The sequence below is a fragment of the Stegastes partitus genome, unplaced genomic scaffold, assembly GCF_000690725.1.
Source record: "Stegastes partitus isolate 25-593 unplaced genomic scaffold, Stegastes_partitus-1.0.2 Scaffold549, whole genome shotgun sequence".
Lineage (NCBI taxonomy): Eukaryota > Metazoa > Chordata > Actinopteri > Pomacentridae > Stegastes > Stegastes partitus.
In genome coordinates, this window is record NW_007578280.1 from 167,365 (window position 1) to 191,783 (window position 24,419).

General features: G+C 42.8%; 1 protein-coding gene across 1 annotated transcript in view; it reads right to left on the reverse strand.

Moving 5' to 3' along the window:
- lamb2l (laminin, beta 2-like) overlaps positions 1–24,419 on the reverse strand; it is a 70,773-nt gene that overhangs the window by 25,693 nt on the left and 20,661 nt on the right. Inside the window, exons 3-11 of the mRNA XM_008288248.1 lie at positions 11,492–11,661; positions 6,680–6,815; positions 6,286–6,359; positions 5,806–5,994; positions 3,069–3,132; positions 2,088–2,290; positions 1,334–1,454; positions 406–594; positions 147–326 (exon numbers count right to left, since the gene is read on the reverse strand). Coding sequence (XP_008286470.1) covers positions 147–326; positions 406–594; positions 1,334–1,454; positions 2,088–2,290; positions 3,069–3,132; positions 5,806–5,994; positions 6,286–6,359; positions 6,680–6,815; positions 11,492–11,661 — 1,326 coding nt within the window. The remainder of the gene's footprint in view (positions 1–146; positions 327–405; positions 595–1,333; positions 1,455–2,087; positions 2,291–3,068; positions 3,133–5,805; positions 5,995–6,285; positions 6,360–6,679; positions 6,816–11,491; positions 11,662–24,419) is intronic.

The following is a 24,419-nucleotide window of genomic DNA, read 5'->3' on the forward strand; positions in this document are numbered from 1 at the left end:
CACAGTTCAACGCAGTTATTTCAATTACGTTACATTTTTCTGGCTCTCAAGAAGATCTTATATTTGGTCCTGTTTGCACTGAGGAGAGTTTTAACTTTCTAAAATTCCTCCCTGTTCAAACACAAAGTACGGAAACACAAACGTACGCTGGCAACCGAGCGGGTCGTTCTGGCTCAGTCCGTAGTAACCTTCCTTGCAGTCGTCGCAGCGGGTTCCCTTCACGTTGGCTTTGCAGCGACACTGACCGCCGATCATCCCCATGTCCAGGTCGGTGTGACTGTCGCACACGCCGCCCTCCAGGGATCCCACCGGGTCGCAGTCGCAGGCTGGACGTCAGACGTAGAGCGTCAGCAAAGAATCAAAAAAAATAAAAAATCTTCTCAACCGTTGCAGCGACCGACTCACCGACACAAACCCGCGGGTCCCGGATGTCCCTGTTGGGGTCCTGGAAGTAGAACGGTTTGCACATCTCACAGTTGCGTCCCATCGTGTTGTGCAGACAGTCGTCGCAAACTCCCCCGCTGGCGTTCCCGGTGGCCAGATACACCGCCATGTCGAAGTGGCACTGGCTGGAGTGGCCGTTGCAGTTACACTCTGGAGGAACGGGATGAAACAAAAGAACACATCAACACGGGAATATTATCTTGAGGTACTACGAAGACATAATTCAGGGTAACCAATCATCAAACAGAGCTCAACAAAGATGTCAGACCACGACTCGATGTCAGGTTCATGCCACAGCTGCCCTAAACTAACAGCACTGGTAATTACCACAATCATTTAAAACAATTGAATGTTTTAATTAATGTTTTTTTCAGTTTGCTTACTGTCTTTTAATATCTCATTGCTATCTAAAGCTTATTATCTGTGAGCCGACAACTTCTATCGTCTTTTCACTTTATTGTATATAATGCTTTGTGTATATAGTACTTTGTTTAAATTATTTTTATTTCTAGTATTCTTATTTTTATTCTTATTTGCACTGCTGCTATTGTCGTGTTCTTCCACACAAGTTTCGTTGTACTTCTGCACAATGACAATAAAGTCTCTTTATCTTTATCTTTATCTTGCTCGTTATAAATGAGTCCTTCATATGTCAAAGTACTCAGTTAAATAAAGGTTGAATGAATAAATGAACAGATTAATTTTTTGAAAGAAAAGTCGTATTAGTTGTTTATACACTTGTTCCTCTGGCTGATGTCTACAGGTATTTATTAAGAACTTTTTACCTTCTTACCTCAATTATTGCAAAAACTACTTTCATAAACAGGCAGCAGTTTTAGAACAAACTCGTATCTGGTAGATTTCCTGAGGCAGCGTTTGTGTGTTCTACCTCTGCAGGTGTGAGGGTTCTCCGCCTCCGCTGGCCTCCACGGCAGGTCGTGATGGAAAGCTCTGCAGCGCTCGCAGTTCAGGCCCTCGGTGTTGTGTTTGCAGACGCAGCGACCGTGGATCTGACCAATGAGAAGCGAGAAAGTAACGGTGAGGTTAACGTGGACATTTTCAGTGGCAATGTGTCCTGAACAAACCTGATGAGCTCAACTTATTGTTCTGTCTAACAGAATGGACAAGAAAGGTTTGTTTTTAAAGCCCTGCTGCAGACTGTTGAAGAAACTACTCAGTGTGATGGACGATGACTTCCATCAACTTCAGCCACGCTGGCGTCACTTCAGAGACCACCGAGGTTCTACACAGAACGTCAAAGCAAGTCTGTTTTACCGTCAAACCGTAGAATTGGTGGTGGTTAATTAGGTTTTTATTTTATCTTACCATACCTTCGAGCTGAGTTTTCACGGGGCTTGAGGCTGCGCTGTCCGCCATCTTGAATCGCTAACACGTTGCAACTACCTGCGATATAACGGTCAGCGGTTCTTGTGGCTTGGCCCAGTTGGCCACTAAATGTTCATGCCAAAACCACTATGGGCCAAACTTCAAAGCGGCATTGTCACATTACTCGTGGGCTGTTGGTTGGACCACTTTGCCACGAACAAGTCGACCATAAACACTTCAAACTCAACTTTGGATTTTTTGTGGTTCGGCCTTCTTTGGCACTTAACTCCTCACATACTGTTCTGGTGTTAACTCACCATGCCGGTCTCCCGGGCGTCCACCCCCGGCACCGGAGCGCACTCCGAGGCGTGACCGTAACAGAAGCAGCTGCCCCTGACCACCAGCTCGTAGATGGCGTAGTAGTACTTCTGCAGGACGTCGGAGCGTCGGTCCAGCAGGTCGTCGCCCAGAGTGTTGAGCTTCGTGAAGTTGATGCGCAGGTTGGTGATGCGAAGAAGTTCTGCGAAGGACAGAAAAACGTAAACGCAACATCGGGCCATGCCATGACTAGACTGAAATCTGAGTAGCAAGCAAACAGTTTTTTTGTCTTGATTGGAAAAAGTACAAACTAAAAAGATATGTTAATGATATATCAGAATATAAAGGTTGATGGAGAATTCTGGGGAATTTGTGATTCAACCAACAAAGACGTCCGACTGACACCTGTTAATGACATCTGAGCTGTACGTAGAAACTTTATCTGGATACTGACATCAAATCCAAAGGTCTCTGCAGCTACAATCGGTATTAAAACATGTTCTCGTCACTAATTTGTGCCTAATATTTGACTTTTCAACAAATACGGTGCATCCCAGGTGAAGGGAAACCATGCTGCTGTACAGGCTCCAGGTATTTTTTAATGCTAAGTTTATTTTACTGCTGCTATCTGTAGGTTTTATTGGGTTTGCAGCAGGAGTTTGGTGCCTTTTTTCTAAATTAATTGCATTCCAATCACGTTGTGTCCGGCTGCATTTATGCAAATTTTTCATTAATTCAGATAGGTTAACTAGGTACAAATCACATGTTAACAGCGGCTGAAAATGAGGTATAAGAGAAGGGAAAGCTTGAGTTTTATTCTGCTCATTGTCTCAGAGGACAGAAGTATTTTTTATTTTTATTTTTTTGCATTTACTGTCTCAAATTCCTCCTGAGCACAGTCTTGAACAGAATATGACAATAAAAGTCGAGGTGAAACATAAAATAACGGCTGCCGTACTGCTCACGACAGTTATACTGACCTTGAATGTCCAGGCTGTACGGGTCTTTTACGTGAATGGCAGGATCCAAGACCTTATAAATGACCTTGAATGTAGGAAAGACACTTTTTTTAACGAGAGAAATTCACATAGAAATCCTATTTCTTTTCACTTTTTCACATTTCGGCCCCATCACAGCACTCACAGAGACATTCACTTTACAAGTGACTCAAGCTAAGTCCCTGTTCTGGTTCTGCTGGACCTAAGCGCTGCCTTAGACACAACGGACCCCAAAACTCAAAGATTAGAAAACCAGGTAGGACTCTTTGGAACTGTCACTGATGGGTTCTAATCATATCGTCATGACAGTTCAAGCTGTATCTGCTCCCATTAGGCCAAATAATACAAACCAATAAATCAGCCGATCACAATTACGCAGACGACACACAACTATACATATAGGCAGTTATGGACCCATTGGGTCTCTGCGTCGCTGTGTTGAGCACGTCAATAACTGGATGCCACAAAATCTTCTCCAACTAAATAAGGACAAGGCTGATATACTTGTGTTTGGGATGAATAAATATTCTCATCTTGAACCCATCTCTTATAACTAAGAGTCAAGCAAGAAATCTTAGCGTCATCCTGGATTTTAACAGCCACATTAAACTAAAGACGTCCTTGGCTTTCTACCATTTGAAAAACATCGCCAGAATCAGAGGAACAGTGTCAAAGCAGAACCTTGAAATGTTCCTTTATTTCCATTAGACTAGATTACCACAATGGTCTCTTCATGAGGTTTTCAAAACAGGACATCCCATTTGTACATTAACTACTGAGAACTTTCTCGGACTCTGAGGACACCTGGAGAAGAGTGAGAACAAAACACGGAGAAGCAGTGTTTTGTTTTCATGCAGCACAGACTTATAATAACCTCCCGGTTGACGTTTGCTGAGCTCCGACTATTCTCAAGTCAAAACTGAAATCTTTTCTACGCCGCCTACTCTACCCTGTAGTGCCTGCAAGGCCAGTTTTATATCATCGTTTGGTTTCTTTATTTAACAATTCAAATCTGTGTCCCTTGCTATGCTTGTATTATGCTGCAAAGCACTCTCCCAGGGTATGAAACATGCTGTACAATTAAGACTTATCATCCTTTAAGAATCCACAGGTGTACATATAAGGAAAGGTCTGGTGATATTATGTATTTCATATCTTCTTAACAAATACCATGAAAATAACTCCAAGGACCTCCAAAAGCACACCAGTGTGCTTCACTGTTGCTGCATTACTATGAACACCCACACTATAGCTCCTGCGACAGCTGTCCTGGAAACTGGCCACAATAAATGAATATTAACTCAGATATGAGGTACGCTTGCTTCACTGTACACTGCTTCTGGGTTCTTAGAAATAATGAAACTGTTTATAAAAGTGAAACTACAGTTGTGAATACACATAGTATTTACACACACTTGTAAATACTATGTGTATTATGGCAGTCTTGAGTTTCCAGTGACTCCTATACCTCATTGAATCACTCAAACATTTCCATCTTTGTCATAAAAATCAATTGACAAAGAAAAGTCCTGGGGGAAAATTCTGTGGTCAAACGGCAATCATATCATCAAGCATGGTGGTGGCAGCATCATGCTCTGAGCTGTTTTGCTGCCAGTGGAAACTGAGCTTTACACAAAGTAAATAGAAGGATTTCTAGGAGGATACCTCCAAGTTCTTCAGGAAAACCTGACATCATCAGCAGAAGGTTGATCTTGGACACAGTTGGATGTTTCAACAAGATAATGAGCTCAAACACATCAAAAGTGGTACAAAATGGTTATATAGGGCTAGAATGAAGGTTTTGGACTGGTCTCCCCAGGGTCCTGACTTAAACCCAATAAGAACCTGTGGACCAGGGGCGGGGCTAGGGGGTAGCTACTTGGGCTCAAGCCCCGAATGTTTTCTGAAAAGCCCCAAACCTGAATTTTACTTTTGAGGGGGGAAAAAAAATCCTGCTGGAAGTAACGTGCAGTACTAGAGTCCAACAGAGAGGCAGCAGCTGCACAAAGTAGCCTAAACACAGCCTGCCTGAGCCACACGCATGGGAAGACTGAACTAAACATGAATATTAGGAAGTTTTTTTTAGACAAAAAGTACCGCGACAGAACAACAACAACACCAGCTGTGATGAAACAGGTGATGATTCAAATTTGTGAATGTAATTTGAGAAATGGTCGACGTTACTCTGCTGGTTTGCTAAAAAAGCACCAATCTTCTTCAATCCTTAATCGGCCCCTGCTGTGTGCTGATGAAGAAACAAGTCTGTGTAAGAAAAACAACTAATTTAGTTGAATTGCACCAATTCTGTCGAGAGCAGTGGCCAAAAATACAACCAGAAGCTTATGGACGGAAACCAAAGCAACTAACTTGGGTGAAAATGGCTTTTATATTTTTGTATATGTTTGACCCAGTAGATTCTGTCATATTTCCAGAAGACCTTTAATGCCTCTATGACAGAACCAAACACACGACTGTTTTTTGTGACAAAGTCGTCTGTGTTTCAGTGATTTCATTCTGAGTCATAGCAGTAATTGGAAACTCAAGACTGACATGATATTACACCGTCTTTACAAATGGACGTTTTTCATCAGATCCACGCCTTCAGTTGGGATTTGTGAGTTTGGAGCCACAGAGATGGTAAGAAATGTGAAAAGCACTGAGCCTTATGCCTCAACAGGCCTCTTGTGTTCCTGCTACTGGTACTTTGTCAGCTCCTCACCTCCCCATTAGTGGAGGGCTCGATGTCGGAGTAGCGTTCCTCGCAGATGATGTCGTTGATGTGCTGCAGGCCGTTGGCAGCGATGCCGGGAAAAGTCCTCGTACAGTTGGAGGCGAAGTAGCGATAGGGGCGCCACGTACGGCCGAAATCAGCCGAACGCTCAATGATCATCGCTGCAGGTCGGAAAGTCTGAAGAGGCAAAGAAAGAAAGAAAGAAAGAAAGAAAGAGGCCACATCAATCCATATCTTCGTCTGACTGATTCATCTAAAGCTTTTGTTTAATGTTTGCTCAACCAACAGATAAGGGCCTGATGGAATGCAGCCACCAGATTTCTGAGTGTACATAACAAACACACACCTAGACAGGTATGTCCCCCCTGACATGTTGAAGCACATACAGCACTGTATTTCCACCACAGGTCTGCAAACAGCATTGTGTGTGTTTGCAGACCTATTCTGAAGATGTCACACAAGACCTACCTTGAACTTCATGATGAGATGTGTGAAGTGGAATTCGGCCTCCAGGTTCAGGCGGATGCTGACGTTCTCCTGCCCTGTGGAGGAGAAAACCGTAATTTAATGCGGTAAAAGCACAACTTGTGTAGTGTTTGCTCAAGTCGCACTCAGCTGGAATGACAGTCGGAGACCTTGGTTTCCTTTTCTTTCTCCAGGTAATATAACAGTCTGTCATTGTTCCTGTGAGGCCAGATTTCACAACACTTACTGCATCAGTATACAAAATGCCCTTAAAAGGCGTGTCTTTACCATCAACCTTTAAAAAAAAAAACACGGAACAAACATGCACAACAGAGTCAATCGGCACGACGACCACGCCGACCATGTTCCTGTTTGGTTAGACAGTGTGTGTACATACCGTTGACGGACTGCCACCAGGTGTGCTCTCCGTTCCTGTCCATGAGGTAGATCACGTTTTCGATGCGGTGGCTGTTTCGGTGGCGGTACGGGTCGTAGCGGTGCTGGGAGTTACACTCGAAACACTTGTCCGACTCCTAGAGAAGCAGAAAACTCGCTCGATTACGGACGAAAATATTAAAGAAAACAACAAGCAGGCTGGTTGTTTTTGAGCTCTTTGCCCTCGTGTTGGTACCAGAAGATTACAAAAGAACGGACTAGTTGTGCAATAGCCACGTTAGATGTTGCGCTGCATGTCTGTTGATGTGAGTTAACGTGGCTTCTGTGGCTCTGGGTGTTCATATCATTGGAACAAAAAGCCAGAGGGGACTGGATTGTGTCTCAACTGGATTAAAAGATTGAAAAGGAACGGAGACCAAAGCAAGCAACACGTAAAAGAGGGGGAAGAAGAAAGACAGTGGGCGAGATGGGGGAACGAGGATAAAAGGCAAAAGCGAGACGAAGCAGGTTTTATCTTTGTGAACTCAGCGGTGCAGCACAGATCCAGATCCAGGGGATGTGCTGAGTGCTTTTCTGATATTTCAGATACAGTGAACTTGGCTGCAGGGGAGCTTGGACCTGACAGAATAAATCTGCTCTATTTCAGGTTGTGACAATCGAGGCTAATCACACTTCAAGAACCCCCTGAATAGCTGGGGGTTTTTTTTATATTAGGAAACCTGCTGTTGTCTGCAATGCACACAGTTACAACTGTGGATACAGCAACAATACCTGCCATCCAAACCAAAAGTCCTGAATAAGGTTAAACCACGTACCCATGACCCATGTAGACATATGACATCAGACCAGGATGCACAACAACACAATGCACCTGCAGGCCGCTGCAGAGGGACGCGATTTGTGGGAAATGGTAAATAGTCTACACTTATATAGCACCTTTCTACCGTAGTGGTACTAAAAGTGCTTTACAATGTGTGTCTGGTCCACCTTGGGCATGTGGAGGGGCTGGAGGTCAAACCAACAACCTTGCACTCAGAGGACAACTCGCTCTACAAACTGAGCCACAAGTGGGGACAGGTGAAAGCAAGCTTCACTGGACTCACCTGGAATTCTTTTTTGATATATATTTTTTGGCCTTTTGGCTTTATTAGACAGGTGAGTGGAGAGGAAGACAGGAAATTAGGAAGAAGAGTGTTGGAAGGACGAACCCATGGCTGCTGCATTGAGGACTAAAGCCCCAGTTCATGGGTCACCTGCTCAACCCGTTGAGCCACCTGGGTGTCCAGCTCACCTGTAGTTCTGACTGAAATGTTCCACATTTAATCTCATGGGTTCCTCCTGGGTCTCTGTATGTATTTCACCCCTACTTGAGTTATGCTTCCCTCGCTTACCTTTAGGCTGTTGCACCTGGAGAAACGGTCCACACATGAAACTTAGGAAATGTGCAGCATCTGTGACATGGGGCCACATATTTAAAAAAAAAATCCACATGTGCTTCAGATGTTCTAACCTGTGGAGGCATGTTTTCCACATGTGCTCTGTTTTATATTAAACAATTCATGTGATTTTTCTCTAAGAGGACACGAATGGAAGGAGCAGGTAAAGGAGGAATTAAGATTAAATGCACTTGGTTGGTGAAAAACTGGCCCAGACGAGGCGGCGTGAGAGCAGAGAGCATGGGAATGATGTAAGAATGTGGGGACCGAGGTCAAGAGCGTGAATGAAGGGGTGCACTTTGGAAATGGTGGACTTGAAAAGGGAAAGACGCAGGTGAGAGGGGTTTCAAACAGCACCGTAGGACAAAGGAGAAGGAGGCCAGAGAGCTGGGGAGATGGTGGGAGAGGCTGAAGAGGGAGCGCCGGAGAGGGGAGCAGGTCGAGGGATGAGGGGCTGAACGGGGAGATGAGGGCGAGCTGGCAGAGAGGAGCTGTGGATTCCAGGCCAGCGTTTCTTAATTAGGTTGTTGTCAGGGGCGATTAAGCCGCGAACAACAACGCGGCTGTTAAGGCGACTTGGCCGAGAGCTGAAAGGAAAGCGTGCTGGCATCGGCGTGGATGTGCGCGACCACATGTGCACGCACACACGCCCATTTCCACACGTGTTCTCCTTACACGCATGCTTGCCTTCTTCACCTACTGTCGCTAATCCCGGCAACAATCTGCCCGTTTTCTCGTCTCATCCATCCTGGTGCGACTGTCAGAGAGCCTGATTGTGTTCTCAGACTAGCTCCCCAACATCCAAACTCAAGAGTGTTTCTTCCTGAGGTCCGTGTGAGAAAAACAGCTTTCTGATTCCTGTTTATCCCATGTAAAGCTGCATCGGTGCTCGGTGTTAACTTGTGTGGCTTTAAGACCCTCCCTCCCTCCTCTGAGCTCTCATTTATCTCCCATTAGTCAAGCCTGGTCAGCTCGACTCGGAGGCTTTCTGCTCAGACAATACGCCGATGTAAGTCTGATGCAGATTTGAAAACGCTTCTTTGTCACACTACGATGGTGGCTTTACAAGAAAGTAAAGAGCGCACCCCTCCTCCCTCATTCAGCTTCCTTTCTACCTTCCAAACTGATTCATGCCGTCTCTTTTCCTCGCCTCCCTTTTCCTGTGCACTTTGAGTTTCCTCTAGTTGCCATCATTTGCTTTTCTGTTCTTCTGACTTTGTTTTGAACAACAGTTCCATTTCCACGCTATCAGGTGAATACACAGGACCCCTTTGAGTGCTTCTCCGGCGACAAACAGCTCAAATCTGCGTGTGAGAGCTCTGCAATCCGATCTCACGAGAAACCAAAAACACCACCCTGGAGAGGCTACGTCAAACACGAATGATTGATGGAGGTCTGGACGTTTAAAAGCTGAGAGACAAATGTTTTGTGAGGGCCCTCCAGCGCGGCAGCTTGTCACCACGTCCTTCCCCTCTCTGCTGCAACAAGAGGGCCTCTCGCCAGTCAGAGAATGTCAGTCATGTTCACCTGGAAGCTGTCAGCGGTGAATATTCCTGCCCTGAGGCGATGGAAGTGCAGGCACATACATGCACGGATGCAAAGACGACGGGTTGGACATGTGGGGAGTCGTGTCATGTGGGGACAGATGGAAAAACTAGAGTTGTAAACTGTAGAAGTGGAAAGAGAGACTGTTACTGCATTCTGTGGAACTAAACTACTGCACGTCTTTCTGCTGCTAGTTATAGTCACCATACATGCATTTATCTGCTCACAAAACAGCATTTTAAAGACTAAATAACATTATAAATGTGTATCCTATTCAAATAATAAAGCGACATTTGCATTTGAACTTCATCTTCAAATCTGAAAATGAATAGCTGACGTAAAACAAAGACTTCAGGGACATGTCTGCTGAAGTTTCTCTTAAAAATCGAAGGCTGTGTAAACAATAGGAAGCTCGGGAGAATGTAAAATGTCAAAGACACAAACAACATGGTGTTTTGTTTTGTTTTTTTAAAGCACATTGACTTACAATTTGAAAAATCTGCACCATGAAAAGTCATCGGGCTCTGGTCAGTAAACAATCTTGTTTTCTCTGGACTGACAAGAATCAGCAGGATTACGTTTAATACTAAAGAAAATGACAAAGAGATCAGTAGTTATGAGGTACATATTGATTTCTGGTTCTATGGCCTTTCACCGCTATTATTAAAACAGCTTTTAGACTGCATGAAAACCCGAATTTGAGCGTGAAATAAGACACTGACGGCTCATTTTGCAACAGAGACTGCAACGGCGCAATGTCACGACGTCCCATTTGCACGCAATAAAAAGCACAAACTTAAAGCAAAAAGACAAATTATTTGATCTGAAACGCAGCCTGTCCACACCCTGATGCAACGTGACATTTATAATTTATAGCAGCAGCTAAAAAGAAAGAGAAAAAAGGGGATATCATGCAGCAAAGGGCCGTGGGCTGGAATCCAATCCAGGCGGTTCAGGACTGCCGTCTTGGTATCAGCGCGATCCTGGAGCTGCAGTTTTTATGCCATATTCTTGGTTGTAACTCTTCTACCTTCCCTAATAATCCCCCAATGAGCAAACAGTGGCAGACAGATGTTTGCACAAAAAAAAAAACTGCAAGTGCAAAAGACAGTGTGACAGCTGCAGGGAGGGAGTTTGTGTGAAGGTGTGGCCGACTTGTGTGTCTACACCTGGGGGGGATGTGTAACGTTGGAGGGGCCTCGCTCATGGAAACCAGGCTACAAACAGGCAGGACGGATGAACAATTGGAGATGAAGTAGTGCAGAGTGAAGGATGAGGGACAGACCAATGCATGAAAGAGAGAACAAACAAACCATCCCTGACACACAAACCACACCCAGATTAATTATCCTGGAAAGGTTTACCTTTTTCAAAATAAAACAAGAAGACATTTGTGGTTCACTTTCTTTTTTTCCCACTAAAGAATGTGAAGATGTTTTGAGAGCAACCTCAGGAACACTGACATGTTTGATTAAAAAAAGAAAAGTGAAATTGATGTTTTGAAGGAGAATCTGTCTAAACTTTTAGCGTATTTTGTCCTTTAGCTAGTTCATGACTTTAGGTGGTTAAATGCATTTGACTTGTTTTATATTTATAAGTTCCAAAGTATGTTGTGCATTTTAAAAATTGTTTTTCACACGTAGTTTTCATTTCTCCAGGTGACTAAAAATTGAAACTGTTGAGCAACAAATGTGAATCACAGTGCAGAATGTGAGACAAAACAAGGTGCCTAATTAGCCTTTTCCTGGAAGGTGTGAACGGGAACTCATCATCTAATTGCTTTTATGAATTCTTAAATACAGCAAAAACGTTCCTTGACTCAGTGTTCTGACCTGCAGATGGCTGACGATGCAGTAGTTCTCCGGTCTGTTCAGGCCGCAGGTGGACGTGGCGCTCAGGTTGACGGCCCGTCCAATCAGAAGGTTCCCTGTTGCCGGGTAACAGCTTCCCTCGGTGCAGCCGTGAGGGCTCGACGGGAACTCCTGTCCAATCACGCCGAGAGCTGCAAGCGGCAGAAACGAAGGTGAGAGTAATTATTATGATCTGTCTTTGACTAATTACAACTCTGTTTCCTGTTTTATTGTGAAAAGACCCCCGTCCCTGTGTGTCTCCCGCTGTTTTACTTCCTGCCTTTAGTACGTTTCCCTCCTCTTTTGATTAACGTCATCGCTTTCACCTCCGCAGTCAGTTCTACGTGAATAAATAATCTTGTGTTTCCCAGTTTGTCCTGTTCAGCCTCCAGTTTGTTTCCCTGCTGTCGACTTGCCTGGTTTCAGTCATGGTCCTCGTCTGACGTTTCGTTGTTTTTAACCCACCCTCAGTGTGTTTCTGTTTGTCTTCGTTGGCTTTTGATGGTAGCACGTTAGCATTAGCGATTCTCACAGATCACGCCTACCGAGTGCGAGTGTTCATGCCCTAGTATTACAAGAATGATAATCACAAATCATGGCTTCCATGCCTGCCAGAAAAGCCTCTCAGCGATGTAGTGATAGGGGACGGGAGATGTTGAGATATCTGAGGCCTCTCGTCCCGTTGATCTGCAGAGAACAACAGAGGAGCTGCATGTTGAGGCACGATGGGAAAGACGAGGACGTTCTGAGATGGAATCAAAAGCGTCCTGTTGGAAAAACACAGTTGCTGCATCCACGGAGCACCGTATTAGGAACACCTGTCCGCCTGCTTCGTCACACAATTATCCAATCAGCCAATCGGGCGGCAGCAGCGACTAAACCTTCAGGTTCTGTTTGCATCAGCCGATAGCGTCGCTGTGGCGGTGAGAAACATGCCAATTGTGAGACCTCTAGCTGCTATTTAAGGCACTTCAGGATGATTGCATGACCTCAGATTGCTAGAAATGAGGGCAACAACTGCTGTGTTTAAACTTAAAAGCCGTATACAAAGACTTGTGAACGCCGTCAAGTGGTCAGAGAAACTGCCTGTGATGTTGTATTTAAAGATAATGGACGTGTGGAGAGCAGACGAAGAGCTACTCGGTCGGCTTCCTCAATACAGAAGGAGAATGTTTCCTATGTAAAGATCTTAATTTTGTCCATAGTTAGGGAAACATATGAATATCTACCAAGTGAATCGTTACCAAACAGCTTCTTCACCAACATGTTTGTAAAGGTGTGTCATAACATGCTGTAATCTGTTGAAGTCCAACTCCGATGGGAAACCCAGAAAAAAAATCTGCTCAAGTTCGGGTACCGATAAAAGATTGTTGAAAAACCTATTTTTTAAAATCAGGCCATCAGTAACTTTCTTCATAATTCTGAGTTTATTATGTGACGGTCCAATGGAGGCCTGGAATTCTGTTCATCGTGGGTCCCTGAAGGCATCAGGACGGCCCATACATCTCAGCCATCCCTCTCATTCATTGTGACCCGGCTTCATTGGTGGTGACAAGTCTTCCTTCTGTTACCTTTTTGCTTTGTTTCTGCTCCACAACACCTCACATCCCATCATGTTCACGCATTCACACCTACATTGCTGATACTACTGACAGTCACACGCCATAATTACTATTATTTGTTAAATTGTTTGCTTTTGTTTATAATAAACATCCTTTCTTTGAGTTAAAGTTAAAGTCACTGGGCTTCAGAGACCTGCTCTGTAGAAGGATCCAGTCCTGGTCTGCAGGTGGGCTCAGAGTGAACGCTGTGGTTTGATCACTCCTGACACCGTCTTCCTTGACAACACGTTGCACCAAATTTCACTCTATTCTTACTCTGATGACAATAATGATGATGACGATGATTATTGTTGCTATATGGCGAAGTAATAGCAGTGTTATCTTTTTGAAATAGAGTTGTGTTCTCGTGGCCAGTAATTGCAGAAGGCCTATCACAGCCTGTGAAGGTCTGATGGAAGAGCAGGAAGCCCTTTTGTCTTTCACAGAGACATTCTTGAATCTTTCGGACGTCATCTCGCGACGTCTCTCTCCGAAAGACAGACCTGCTCTTCTGTCTGACCTTCACAGGGTCGGCAAATAATAATAATAATAAGAATCATCATCACCATCTTTATTGTCATCATAGTAAAAATATTAAAACTAATAACAATAAGTATATTTCTGTTTATACCTGACACAACCCTGGTGCATTTCTTCAGGTTTTGTGAGAGGACATGGATGAGTACATGGACATCTTCCTTGACACAGAAGCCACCAAGGAGGCAGTGATTCAGGCTGGTGCTGCTGTTTTCCAGGACATTTATCATGGACCAGATACGACATTGTGTGAAATTTGGTACAACATGACGAGGATGGCAGCAGTGTGGGGCGACTGATGTTACGTAGGTGGAGGTAGGCAGACCTGGTCGTGTCATTGATGTGGGATTGGAAGGATAATGTACTGTCAAGGATGACACCCAGACTCTTAACCTGGGGGGACGGTGAGACGATGAGAGAAAAGCTGTCGGTTTTCATAAGTTACTCATGGCCCAATTTAAAAAAGTAAATTTTTCGACAATCATTTATTGGCACCCTAACTTGAGCAGGTGTTTTTCAGGGTTTCCCACAGGAGTCAATATTTTAAAACAGGTTATTACACAACTTTACAAACATATTGGTGAAGAAACCGTGAACTGAAACATCTCATAAAATGCTCTTACTACCATGAGAGCATCAATGTAGAGCCAAAGGAAGGGACGCCTGCGCTCAACACGAGAAGAAACTAACTGCGACCAGTTTTTTTCATGTATGGAGCAGCGAGGAGGCACATAAAACACGTCCATTTGTCCAAAAATGGCACCTTTAAACAGTCAAATGCAGGATTTATAGTGTTAAGTTATTCTGTTGAACCAGATAAAAAACATCCCCCCACTAGCCGTACAGTTTGCATGATTTTGTAACGAGTTAGATTCAGGATTAAATACAAAAATGCAATAAAAAAATCTAAAACTAGAGACGCATCAAAAGAGTCAGACCCCACAAAACACACCCACACACTCGCTCATGTAGTAAACGTACGGCCCTGAGTTCAAGTCAAAGATTGAACTGAATTCCTGTGAAACATTAACAGCAACCGGCTCAGGAAATGCAGAATACACCACAAGATCAGCCTGCTCCACGACGAGGGCGGCAAACAGATGCAATAAAACAAAAAGAGACAACGTTTACGGCGAGCACATGCAGAACGTGTCGGGAGGCAAACCTGTGGACTGTAGATAAAAATCAAACACACCCTGGTCAAACATAAAGCACGAGGCGGCGCGACACTGAAACTCAAGATATTTTACTGAGGTTTACTAAAGATTCACGAGTTGGACAATTCTAACAGATGCAGACAAACACGCGTCTGTTTTAAAGCTTGATGCTCCTTATTCAAACACAGAAACTGATTCGCCTGACCTCACTCTGCAGGTATGGCTTCACAGAGCAGGTTCATTCTCTGGTCAAACAACCGGCCCGAGGTGAGGCGTCGTAAAACGCTGCACACAGAAGTGAGCAAAGGGAGGGAAAAAAAGGAGCCACAGTGTTTGTACGCTATCTGGCTGTGGGGTTATTCCGTCTCATATCACTGAGATAAAACGCCCGTCTGCCGGCCTGTTGCCACTTCCAGGAGGTTTCTGTTCTTACAATAAACTTTGAGGCTGTTTGACCGACAATATAAACATAAAATCCTGAAATTTTCACGGTTATTGCTCATCACGTGACTAAATTAGAATCTGTAATATTAGACAAGTTGATGGAATAATCTCTGATAACGAGTGAGCTGAAATATGGAGGAAACAAAATTGACAACTAGATCAAATGCGTATCTGTTCCAGCCGACAAAGCAGGTCCAAAGATGGAAAATATGTCCATATGAAAATAAAAAATCGTAGCTATATTTGGAGAAGGGCTGCACGGTGGCTCGGTGGTTAGCACCGTTGCCTCGCAGCTACAAGGTCGCCGGTTCAGTGAGGACACCTGGGATCTCTCTGCGTGGAGTCTCCATGTTCTCCCCGTGCAGCGTGGGTTCTCTCCGGGTTCTCCGGCTTCCTCCCACAGTCCAGAAACACGTTGAGGTTAATTGGTGATTCTAAATTGTCCGTAGGTGTGAATGTGAGTGTGCTTGGTTGTCTGTCTCTAAGTGTAGCCCTGTGATAGACTGGTTACCTGTCCAGGTGAACCTGCCTTCACCCTGAGTCAGCTGGGATAGACTCCAGCCCCCCATGACCCTGGTGAGGATTAAGCGGTGTGTAGATGATGGATGGATGGATATTTGGAGAACCATTTCAAAATTCTACAGCTATGTTCTACTTGGATACGACTTTTTACCAATGATTTAGTTTTAACAATTCATATTACAAACTATTCTGCATGTTTTTCTTTGTACTATTGTGACAAGCAGCAACGTTTGGTTCAGAAAATACAACTAGTTCACTTCTGCATGATCAGATTTTTGGCTAATGTGAGTTCAAAGATGGGACTTTATTCACTCGCCCATAATCAGAGACGATTTGATCCGTTTGTTCGATATTACAGATCTTAAATCAGTGACGTGATGAGAAACAACAGTAAAGACGTAAGACTTTTATCTTTATTAGAGATATTGTTGTTGTTGACGTCTTGGATATTTCGAGCTAAACTTCCACGCATAACATTTTAAATATCGGTAGTTTGTGATAGAAAAACGGTTCAAACAAATCAGAGATGGTCGAACAAAAGGCGGCTGATGATGCAAAGAGGTAAAAAAATCTCAATTTGTCGAGTCTCAGAAAGATTCACTCCTGAGACAGCCGCTGTGAATTAGCAGCGTCCTCGATTCTCTAACTAAACGCTCTGTGCTGTTGTTTTTGGAAAACACTGAGGAGTTACAAGTGGAATAGTTCATGTACCTTGATAAGAGTGGAACCAGTTTCTTAAAACTATAACTAACTTGAGAGGAAAGCTCTACAAAATGAAATGAATCCACCAGAATGAAAGGAACCAGCAAACAGCACCACTGGTCATTGGAGCTGTCCTATCATCTGTTTGTCATATTGCTGTGTACTATGAGTGCATCCTCCAGACTGATGTGTTATGAGATCCTCTCCCGACGCTCTGTCTCGGCACGCAGCCCTCAGCGCTCGTAATTCAGCCTTGTCTTTTTTCCTTTTTTTAAAATTAATGACCGAGTTTTGTGTTTTGAAACAGACCACACGTGGGAGGAATGTGGTTCAATCTGGGTCATTGTGGCTCTAATGGCTTTCTCCGATTCGTCAGACGGCGTTGAGAGGACGGCGTTCGTGTTGGTAATTACAAGGCCGAGCCGTCGTCTCACCTGTAAAGCAGCCCCGGCTTCTCAGTAGACGCTGCTGACACCTGAGACGTGACAGCGGCGCTCGTCTCCCTCGCTGTGTGGGCTGAGGCCAACGTATCCGTCACTGGGTTTTCGCCTGCCCCGACTAGCATGAAGAACGCCAGTATGTGCATTGTATTTCTTCTGCGGTGCATAACATGAGCTACGCTGACATCTTTACTCTCAGGATTTGGTTGCGCTTGTAAATGCATTCGTAGCTGCGTCTATCAGAGCACGTGTGAATGAGCTTTGAATGCAGATACAGGACATTAAAGCATTGCAGCAGCTTCAATGCACGCTAAAAGATAAATACTCAGTTTAGAAGTGTGACTACGCTGAAGACGTTTCACTTCTCATCACGGATACTTTAAGAATTTAAGAGGTCAAACTTCTCCAAGCATCTTTCCTCCATAAAAACTGTTCAACTACCTGGTTAGGAATTCAGAAAATGACATCTTTGCCTCCTCCTTGACTGAAAAAATGCAGAATGCAATATTTTTTCATCTCAAAAGTTTATGTATTGGACCAGTTCTGGCATCCAGTTGTTGCCAAGAGTTAAATATAGATATATAACAATTTCAGTGTTTTTTCAAAAACGTTTTAAAATGTCAAAAAATGAGGAGGAAAGGACAGAAAAATGACAAAATGTCTCAAGCACAAGAGACATTTTTGTTCATCCCGTGATCAGAAACAACAGAAAAAATGCAAAGATTTAAATGTATGCATTGAAAAAAAAGAGATAAATCTGTCAAACAAGTTCGAGCAGAGTCATCGTTTTTACCTGAGCTGATGCTTTTTGGCTTTTTCCACTTTCTGCAGATGACTTATTGCCTCATGGCTCTCACAATGAATAAACTGGGACCATCCAGTCTTTGGAATCTCAATGTGAGCTACTCACAAGACATTTAACAGGATAACAACAGCATCAAGAGGCGTGTTTTAGACGATGTGTTTTAGTTGCAGGTAGATGTTCTTTGAAAAGAAACACCGGTTTGTTTGAGGAGTAAAATGGAACAGCAGCCACACAACCAGCTCAGCACTGGTAGGTTGTAGCGACACTTTCTAACCCTGAGAAAATAGGGCTAAAAAAATCCATTATAATAAAACTCCAGTCGATATCAAAATATCAACTATTCATTGTTTAAATGAGCTATGTTTTTTTAAAGTCAACAGAAAACAGGCTCACCTTGACTTCATCCTTGAATTAAACACTTTATATTGTTCATACAGGAAATACTGCAATATTTTATTTTGAATGTCATCTTTTTAGGTGCAATATTCACTTTATTATTTCATTATCATGTGTGATATTAACTCTATAACTGGCAGCATAACTTCTCATTTTTCTTTTCTAGTCCTATTTAGTTTATTTATTGTATTTCAGTAATGTATTGCACTTATATCTCATTGTTATCCACTTGTTGGCACTGCATGTTTTATGTTATGTCATTAGATTTTTCTGAGGAATATCTGGCACAAGGTTTCCCTTCAGGTGTAATAAAGTTTAATCTTATCTTATACGTCTGAGTAAATTCTCACTCATCCAGGTCATTCAGTTCAGAGCAATCTTTTGTCTTTGTGAGGTTCAAGAACGAGTTGATTTTTACTGAGGGTGCAACAACGACACAGGCAGGCATCTTAACCATAAAGCAATGATGTCACTCTGATAAATAAAGAACACAAGTAAAACCGGAAGGTGCATGAAGCTGCTAAGATTGAGGTTTTCAGAGGACGTCCTGGACCAGAACACCCCACACCGGCCTCCACCCCAAGCGTGATCCTTGACTCAGTTGGGGTGGAGGTTCCTGTTCTCTGACTGAACACCGAAGCCGTTCGTGCAGACCTCGACACCAGCTGGTTTGCCGCGGCGTGATTACAGTGCAGCACGTGGCAATGAAACGTACGAGCGCTCAGGAAGAGTCGCAGGTAAACACGGCCCGAGGCGTCTCCGTCCCGCGTACGGCAGGAATGCGGCGACGGAGAGGAAAATGTTATTCATTAGAGAGAAAACATTCCAGGTGTCAGAGCGGCGGACGAAAGCGACGCAAACACACTCTCCAGTTCGGCACATTCGGACAGAGGAAATAGACGGTGCAAGACGTGAGCGCCTCATCTTTGTCCGGAGAAAAGATGAACTGTATCGATTCCTCGCTGTCGAATCTGAGCGGCTAGTTATGAAAAGGACAATAAGGATAAGAATATAGATTTAATAGGACTATGCACACTTATCGCAGCTACAGAACTGGCATGATGGATGCATAAAAGCAACTCCATAAAGCTTCAGATTCCCATCTAAAGCTGAATGAGAACATTTCTGTTCACCAGTGGAGGAAGTCAGGAATGTAAACAGAACATGTTCAAGGTTTTCATGTTATGCTTCGTCTCCTTTACACTTTAAGTTTACGATCTTTGGAGTTTCTGGTTTGATGTTTCGCAGATGATGTTGTTTTCTTTTTTCGTTCTGTCAAACCGTTAATTCCTGTCTGAGCAGCACCGTTACTTCACGCCGTGTGACAGCATGTTAGCGCAATAATTAAACAGAAAGACACACAGGTTAAAGGGTTTCTTCCTTTCAGCTGAAATATTTCATTTAAAGCCCTATGTTTCATATCGTACCCCGCCTTGTTTTACCTTAAAGGTACGACTGCATGTGTACAAGTGTGAAATCATTTACATGAATAAATCTTTTTTTTTTTACATAAAAAACTTTAAATTTCCACAAGAGACAACCCACAGATTGATTTCTATGTGAAAGACTTCTCTAGAATCTAGACGATGTGATGTTTATGCTTTAGCAACACTAGCTAACATCAGCTTAGCTCAAGCCAACAAATGACAGGCTCCTCTTACGCACAAAAAACTAAATAAAGGTTTTATCTAGTGAAGCCAACATGGCCAAATGGGAAAGTGACCGAAGTCGGGGAAACACTAAAATCAATCAAATCATGGAGTCACATGTAGTTGAATACTTAAGCTACATATCTTGTCCTCTCAATAATAGCATAAGTCTTCTCAAAGTTACACAGAGAACCTTCAATCACGTCAAATTCTTTTAAAACAGCAGCAGGTATGAAGGGTTTCCTAACACGTAGAGCACTTCACCAACATCACATTTTGGGGTTAATCTCAATAATCAACTCATTAATATCCATTTTTATCTACGCTGCTAAATGAAGCTGCACATTGAAGAACAGACAACAGGTGCAAATCAAGGCCAATAAACAGATTTAAACTCTGCTCCACGGCTACATATTGGTAGAACTCTAAAGTTTAGCGAAGAATAAAGCGACTGAAAGTCAAAATATGAATCCCTGTCTGCTCCGCCACTTAACAAGAAACAGACCTGATAACAGTGAAATCAACAAATGAAAGGAAACGCACCATTTTTATCCAAAAATTCGCACTGATGGGACAGAATTACATATAGCCTGTAGAGTGGAATGGATTCCAGTTGTTCCTTATTTGCTGTACACCTAAACGACGTTAAACTACCATAAATAAACCAACCTATAGGCGGAAAACTACAAGACTCGGGCCTCTGGAGGAAACGCTGATCATCATTTATGGTGGAAAATGGAACGTAAAACCACTCACATGGCTCCAGTATTGTACCAAAGCTGTAAACAGGTGACCAAGGACGAAGTCCGAGCTTGCATTCACTAACTAAAGACCTGTTTTTTATTAATTAAAGTCAAACAAAAGCCAGATTCTCTTTGCATTGAGGTAAAGATCTGATCATCATTTGTGGTGGAAAATGGAAAGCAAAACCACTCCCATGGCCCTAGTATTGTACCAAATCTGTAAACAGGTGACCAAGGACGAAGTGCGAGCTTGCATTCACTAACTAAAGACCTGTTTTTTATTAATTAATGTCAAACAAAAGCCCGATTCTCTTTGCATTGAGGTAAATATCTGAGAATGTATGGTAATCCTCTGAAGGCACAGATGTACAGGTGTTTTCGTCTCTGCAAAATCAATACAAAGTAGGTTTATTTACACTATCTTTAGTATTTACTGATAATATGTTGTTGTGGGGCCATATCGCATCTTGACCCATTGAACTTTTACCTTCATTTTATTGAACCAGATTTCTAGAAGGAGGCAGACTTCGACACTCACTGAATGTTACTGGGGTTTTTTTAAAAAAATGTTTTATACAGAAGCCACATTTCTTTACATTCACACCTCAAGAGCCTTTAAAGCCTATTAAGAAAATATTGATCTAGCCAAGGTGGCCGACATGCTCATTCACTCTTTCGTCCATTCATTGAATACATGAAGCCAAGCTCACTTTTATTGGAGCTGACAGTGCCAGGCCCGGCCCGCTCATGAATGCAGCATTCTTCTGGTTAATAATCAACATGGAGGCTGACCCAGATACCTGCCTGTAGGAGCGTTAGGAAGTGTGCTACATGTGGGCTTCACAAATCCTGTCGGTGAAACAAAGCTAATTTAACTTCAGCCCTATGTGTGTGTGTGTGGCCCTTTTTTTTTTTTAAATGCACATTGAGCCGTTAACCTTATTCGATGTGTCCTGCTGTCAGTGGCCCGTCATCCACTACGCATTCCACAAATACCCCACATTCTCCCGAGTTCAGAGTCCGGTCCAAATCCCGCGAGCTGACCCGATAAACTAAAGAGATTTATCGTCACGGAGCCGTTCTGCAGGTGGAAACTGAAACTGGTGGAGAATGCAGCGTCCGTGCAGGTAGAGCATCTACTAGAGGTTCTCAGTTAAAGCAGTGGAAAAGTTCATCCACACAAACATTAGAGACTCAAGAATCTTTGCAGCATTTAAAAAAAAGGCCTGAAGATTTGGCTAAAGTTAGCAGAAAATTACCACCCTTTATTTATTTTTTTATCTCACACTGATGGATTTTTTGCATTGTTTTATAAAGTGAATTAATTGCTCCGTGGTTGTTCTCTTTATCTTTACCTTTGCACGGGGACAACAGATGCAAATTAGCTGCTGGCTAACTCGAGAGCAATTCCTTTTAATTTTACTTTTAATTGTGTCCCATCCAAAATAAACAAACTCAACCAACGTTCTGTCGTCTTCGTAGCAGACTGAACTAAAGTAGCTGGTGGTGGGAAAACAAAAGTTTGAATTTAATTGAAGTAAGAAAAACAAAACATTTCTCATCAGTGCAGGTGAACTTCATTCTCCGATGCTACGAGTCTGCAGTTTAATGCACGCGCACAAATTTTGGACAAAATTTAACCAAGAGGCTGCAATAACCATAAAAGTCTTTGTTTATTCTTCCTCAGATGAAGCAGACCAGTTTGCCTTTCAGTGCAAAGTACGAACAATTTAAAGCCATCCATCTTGTTTTTATATGATCCTTAACTACAATATAAAGCAGAGGATTAAAACATTTCTGGATGAGAATGTCCTCATTAAAGATTAAGTCTGACATTCTTTATTTTTCTTACTTTCATGAACTCCATATAAAGTACAAAAATCCATCATCTAACACCTACTGAGCTCCACACTGTTGTACTAACGGATACGTTCCTTCAATATCAAGAACACATTCTGCGTTATTCCCAAACATGTGCATCAAGAAATTAGTCCTCCTACAAGCGCACTACATAAAGATTGTGTTCAGATTGTTTAGCCTTTAAAGATGTGAGAAGTAAGTTTATATGTTATGAGTATAGATTTAAAAGTTTAATTCAGAACTAGAGCTGCCGCCGAATAGTAGATCAGACGTTGGTTGATGAGTCGAATCTCAGTCGACAAAACTTTTTATGCTCAATTGCTCGCAGAAAAAAAACAACACTGCTGCAGCAGAATCATGAGGCTACTGCTTGTTATGCTGCTAAAACTCACATAAAGCGTCACTCTTTGAGGCGTTTTACACATTTCTCTGCCTTGAAACACAAAATATGTTTCTATTGATCCCAAAAATACATAATTGTTTAGATAATTAAATTGACAAGGCAACTAATTATGCTTGAAGACACAAGTGTTCAGAGCAGATGTCAAAATAAGAGTTTTCAAACACGTCAGCTGGCCACAAAACTCTGTTTCTAAAACTGGCGTTCAGTTGGGACGGACTTGACTGGAGTCCAGCAGACAACCAGATCCATTTGAATCTTCCCCGAGTTGAATGAGCTGTGCAGAGCAGACACGAGTGAGTCTGCAGGAAAATATGTAAATTGGAGTTCCTGGGTTTTGAAGTGAGTCTATCAGACAGACGCTGAGGTTTTAATGTTGTCAGTCACAGACTCCTTTATTAGCTGGTTGTGGCCAAAATATACAAACTTCAAAGACACTGCAGACGTGGAAGCAGGTTTAAAATCGTCTTCACTTGTGCTCAGTCGCACCTCGTTTGGAAGCCAGTCGATCCTTCCGTCTTATTCCACAAATATCGCTCGATGAGTAATGCATTCATATTCTTCTAAGTATAAAGGTATGACATATTTTTATTATTATTATCATCATTCTGGGTCCTGCCACCGTGTAATTTTAACTAAAACTTGGGATCAGCGAATCAAAGCAGATTTGAATTCTCACTGATCCCCGTAACTCGCAGTAAACACAACTGAGCACAAACACCTGCGGTCGCAGCTCGACGCTGTGATTAAGGTCCGTGAAAAATGATGGAGTAGATCTAAAGACGGTGCAGAGACGGAGCTCAGGAAACCGGCTCGAGCCGCATCCAGCAGCAATTACCACATTTTTACCTGCTGAGGACAAATCAGTCGAGGAAGTCCCGTGATCGCAAAAGAATCTGTGCGGATGTTATTAAGTTTTCACCCTGGTCAGCCACAGATCAGGTGAGAAGGATGTCATGTAGTGATGGAAAAAGGTGAGACTGGCTTCTGCTTTAATAAGGTCATTCTGAGCAGGTCTGACCGAGACAATCAGCAGGAGCTCAACTCCCTCACCTGGTTTAATCCTTCTCAAACCATCAGGGGTCTTCTGCTCAGCCGTCTCTGATTTGATTGAATTGTTTTAACATAAGCTCTGGATATTCAAACTGGTATCTGGGATAGTTTTGCTTCATATATCAAATACTTTCTGTGTTGTTGTTTTTTTGTAAATGCCCGTCAACCTGCTCTCAGAAAGTTTTGTCACGTTGAAATTTGAGGCTGTTTGAACGACAGCATCTCAAGAATAATTAAAGATAAAAGTCAGAAATGTTCACTGTTATTTCATGACAATCTGCAATACTGGAGATCAAATAGTCTCCGATTATGGGTGAGTTGAAATATGAAAGAAACATCTTCATGTCTACAAAGTGGGGTCTGAAAATAAAAACTATAACCATCTTAAATACAAATCATTTTCTTATGGATCTGTTTGGATTAGGCTATTCAGGCTATTTTAAATTATTACTTTCAGCTCATCATAACTGCTCAGTCAGTTATGAAAAGGACACGAAAATGTTTATTTGGTCCAAACCAAGAAAACAAAGATATGAGCTACTGCTGCGTTTTACAGACTCTTCACTGCTGGATCATTCTGCAGATTGTCATCCTGTATCCA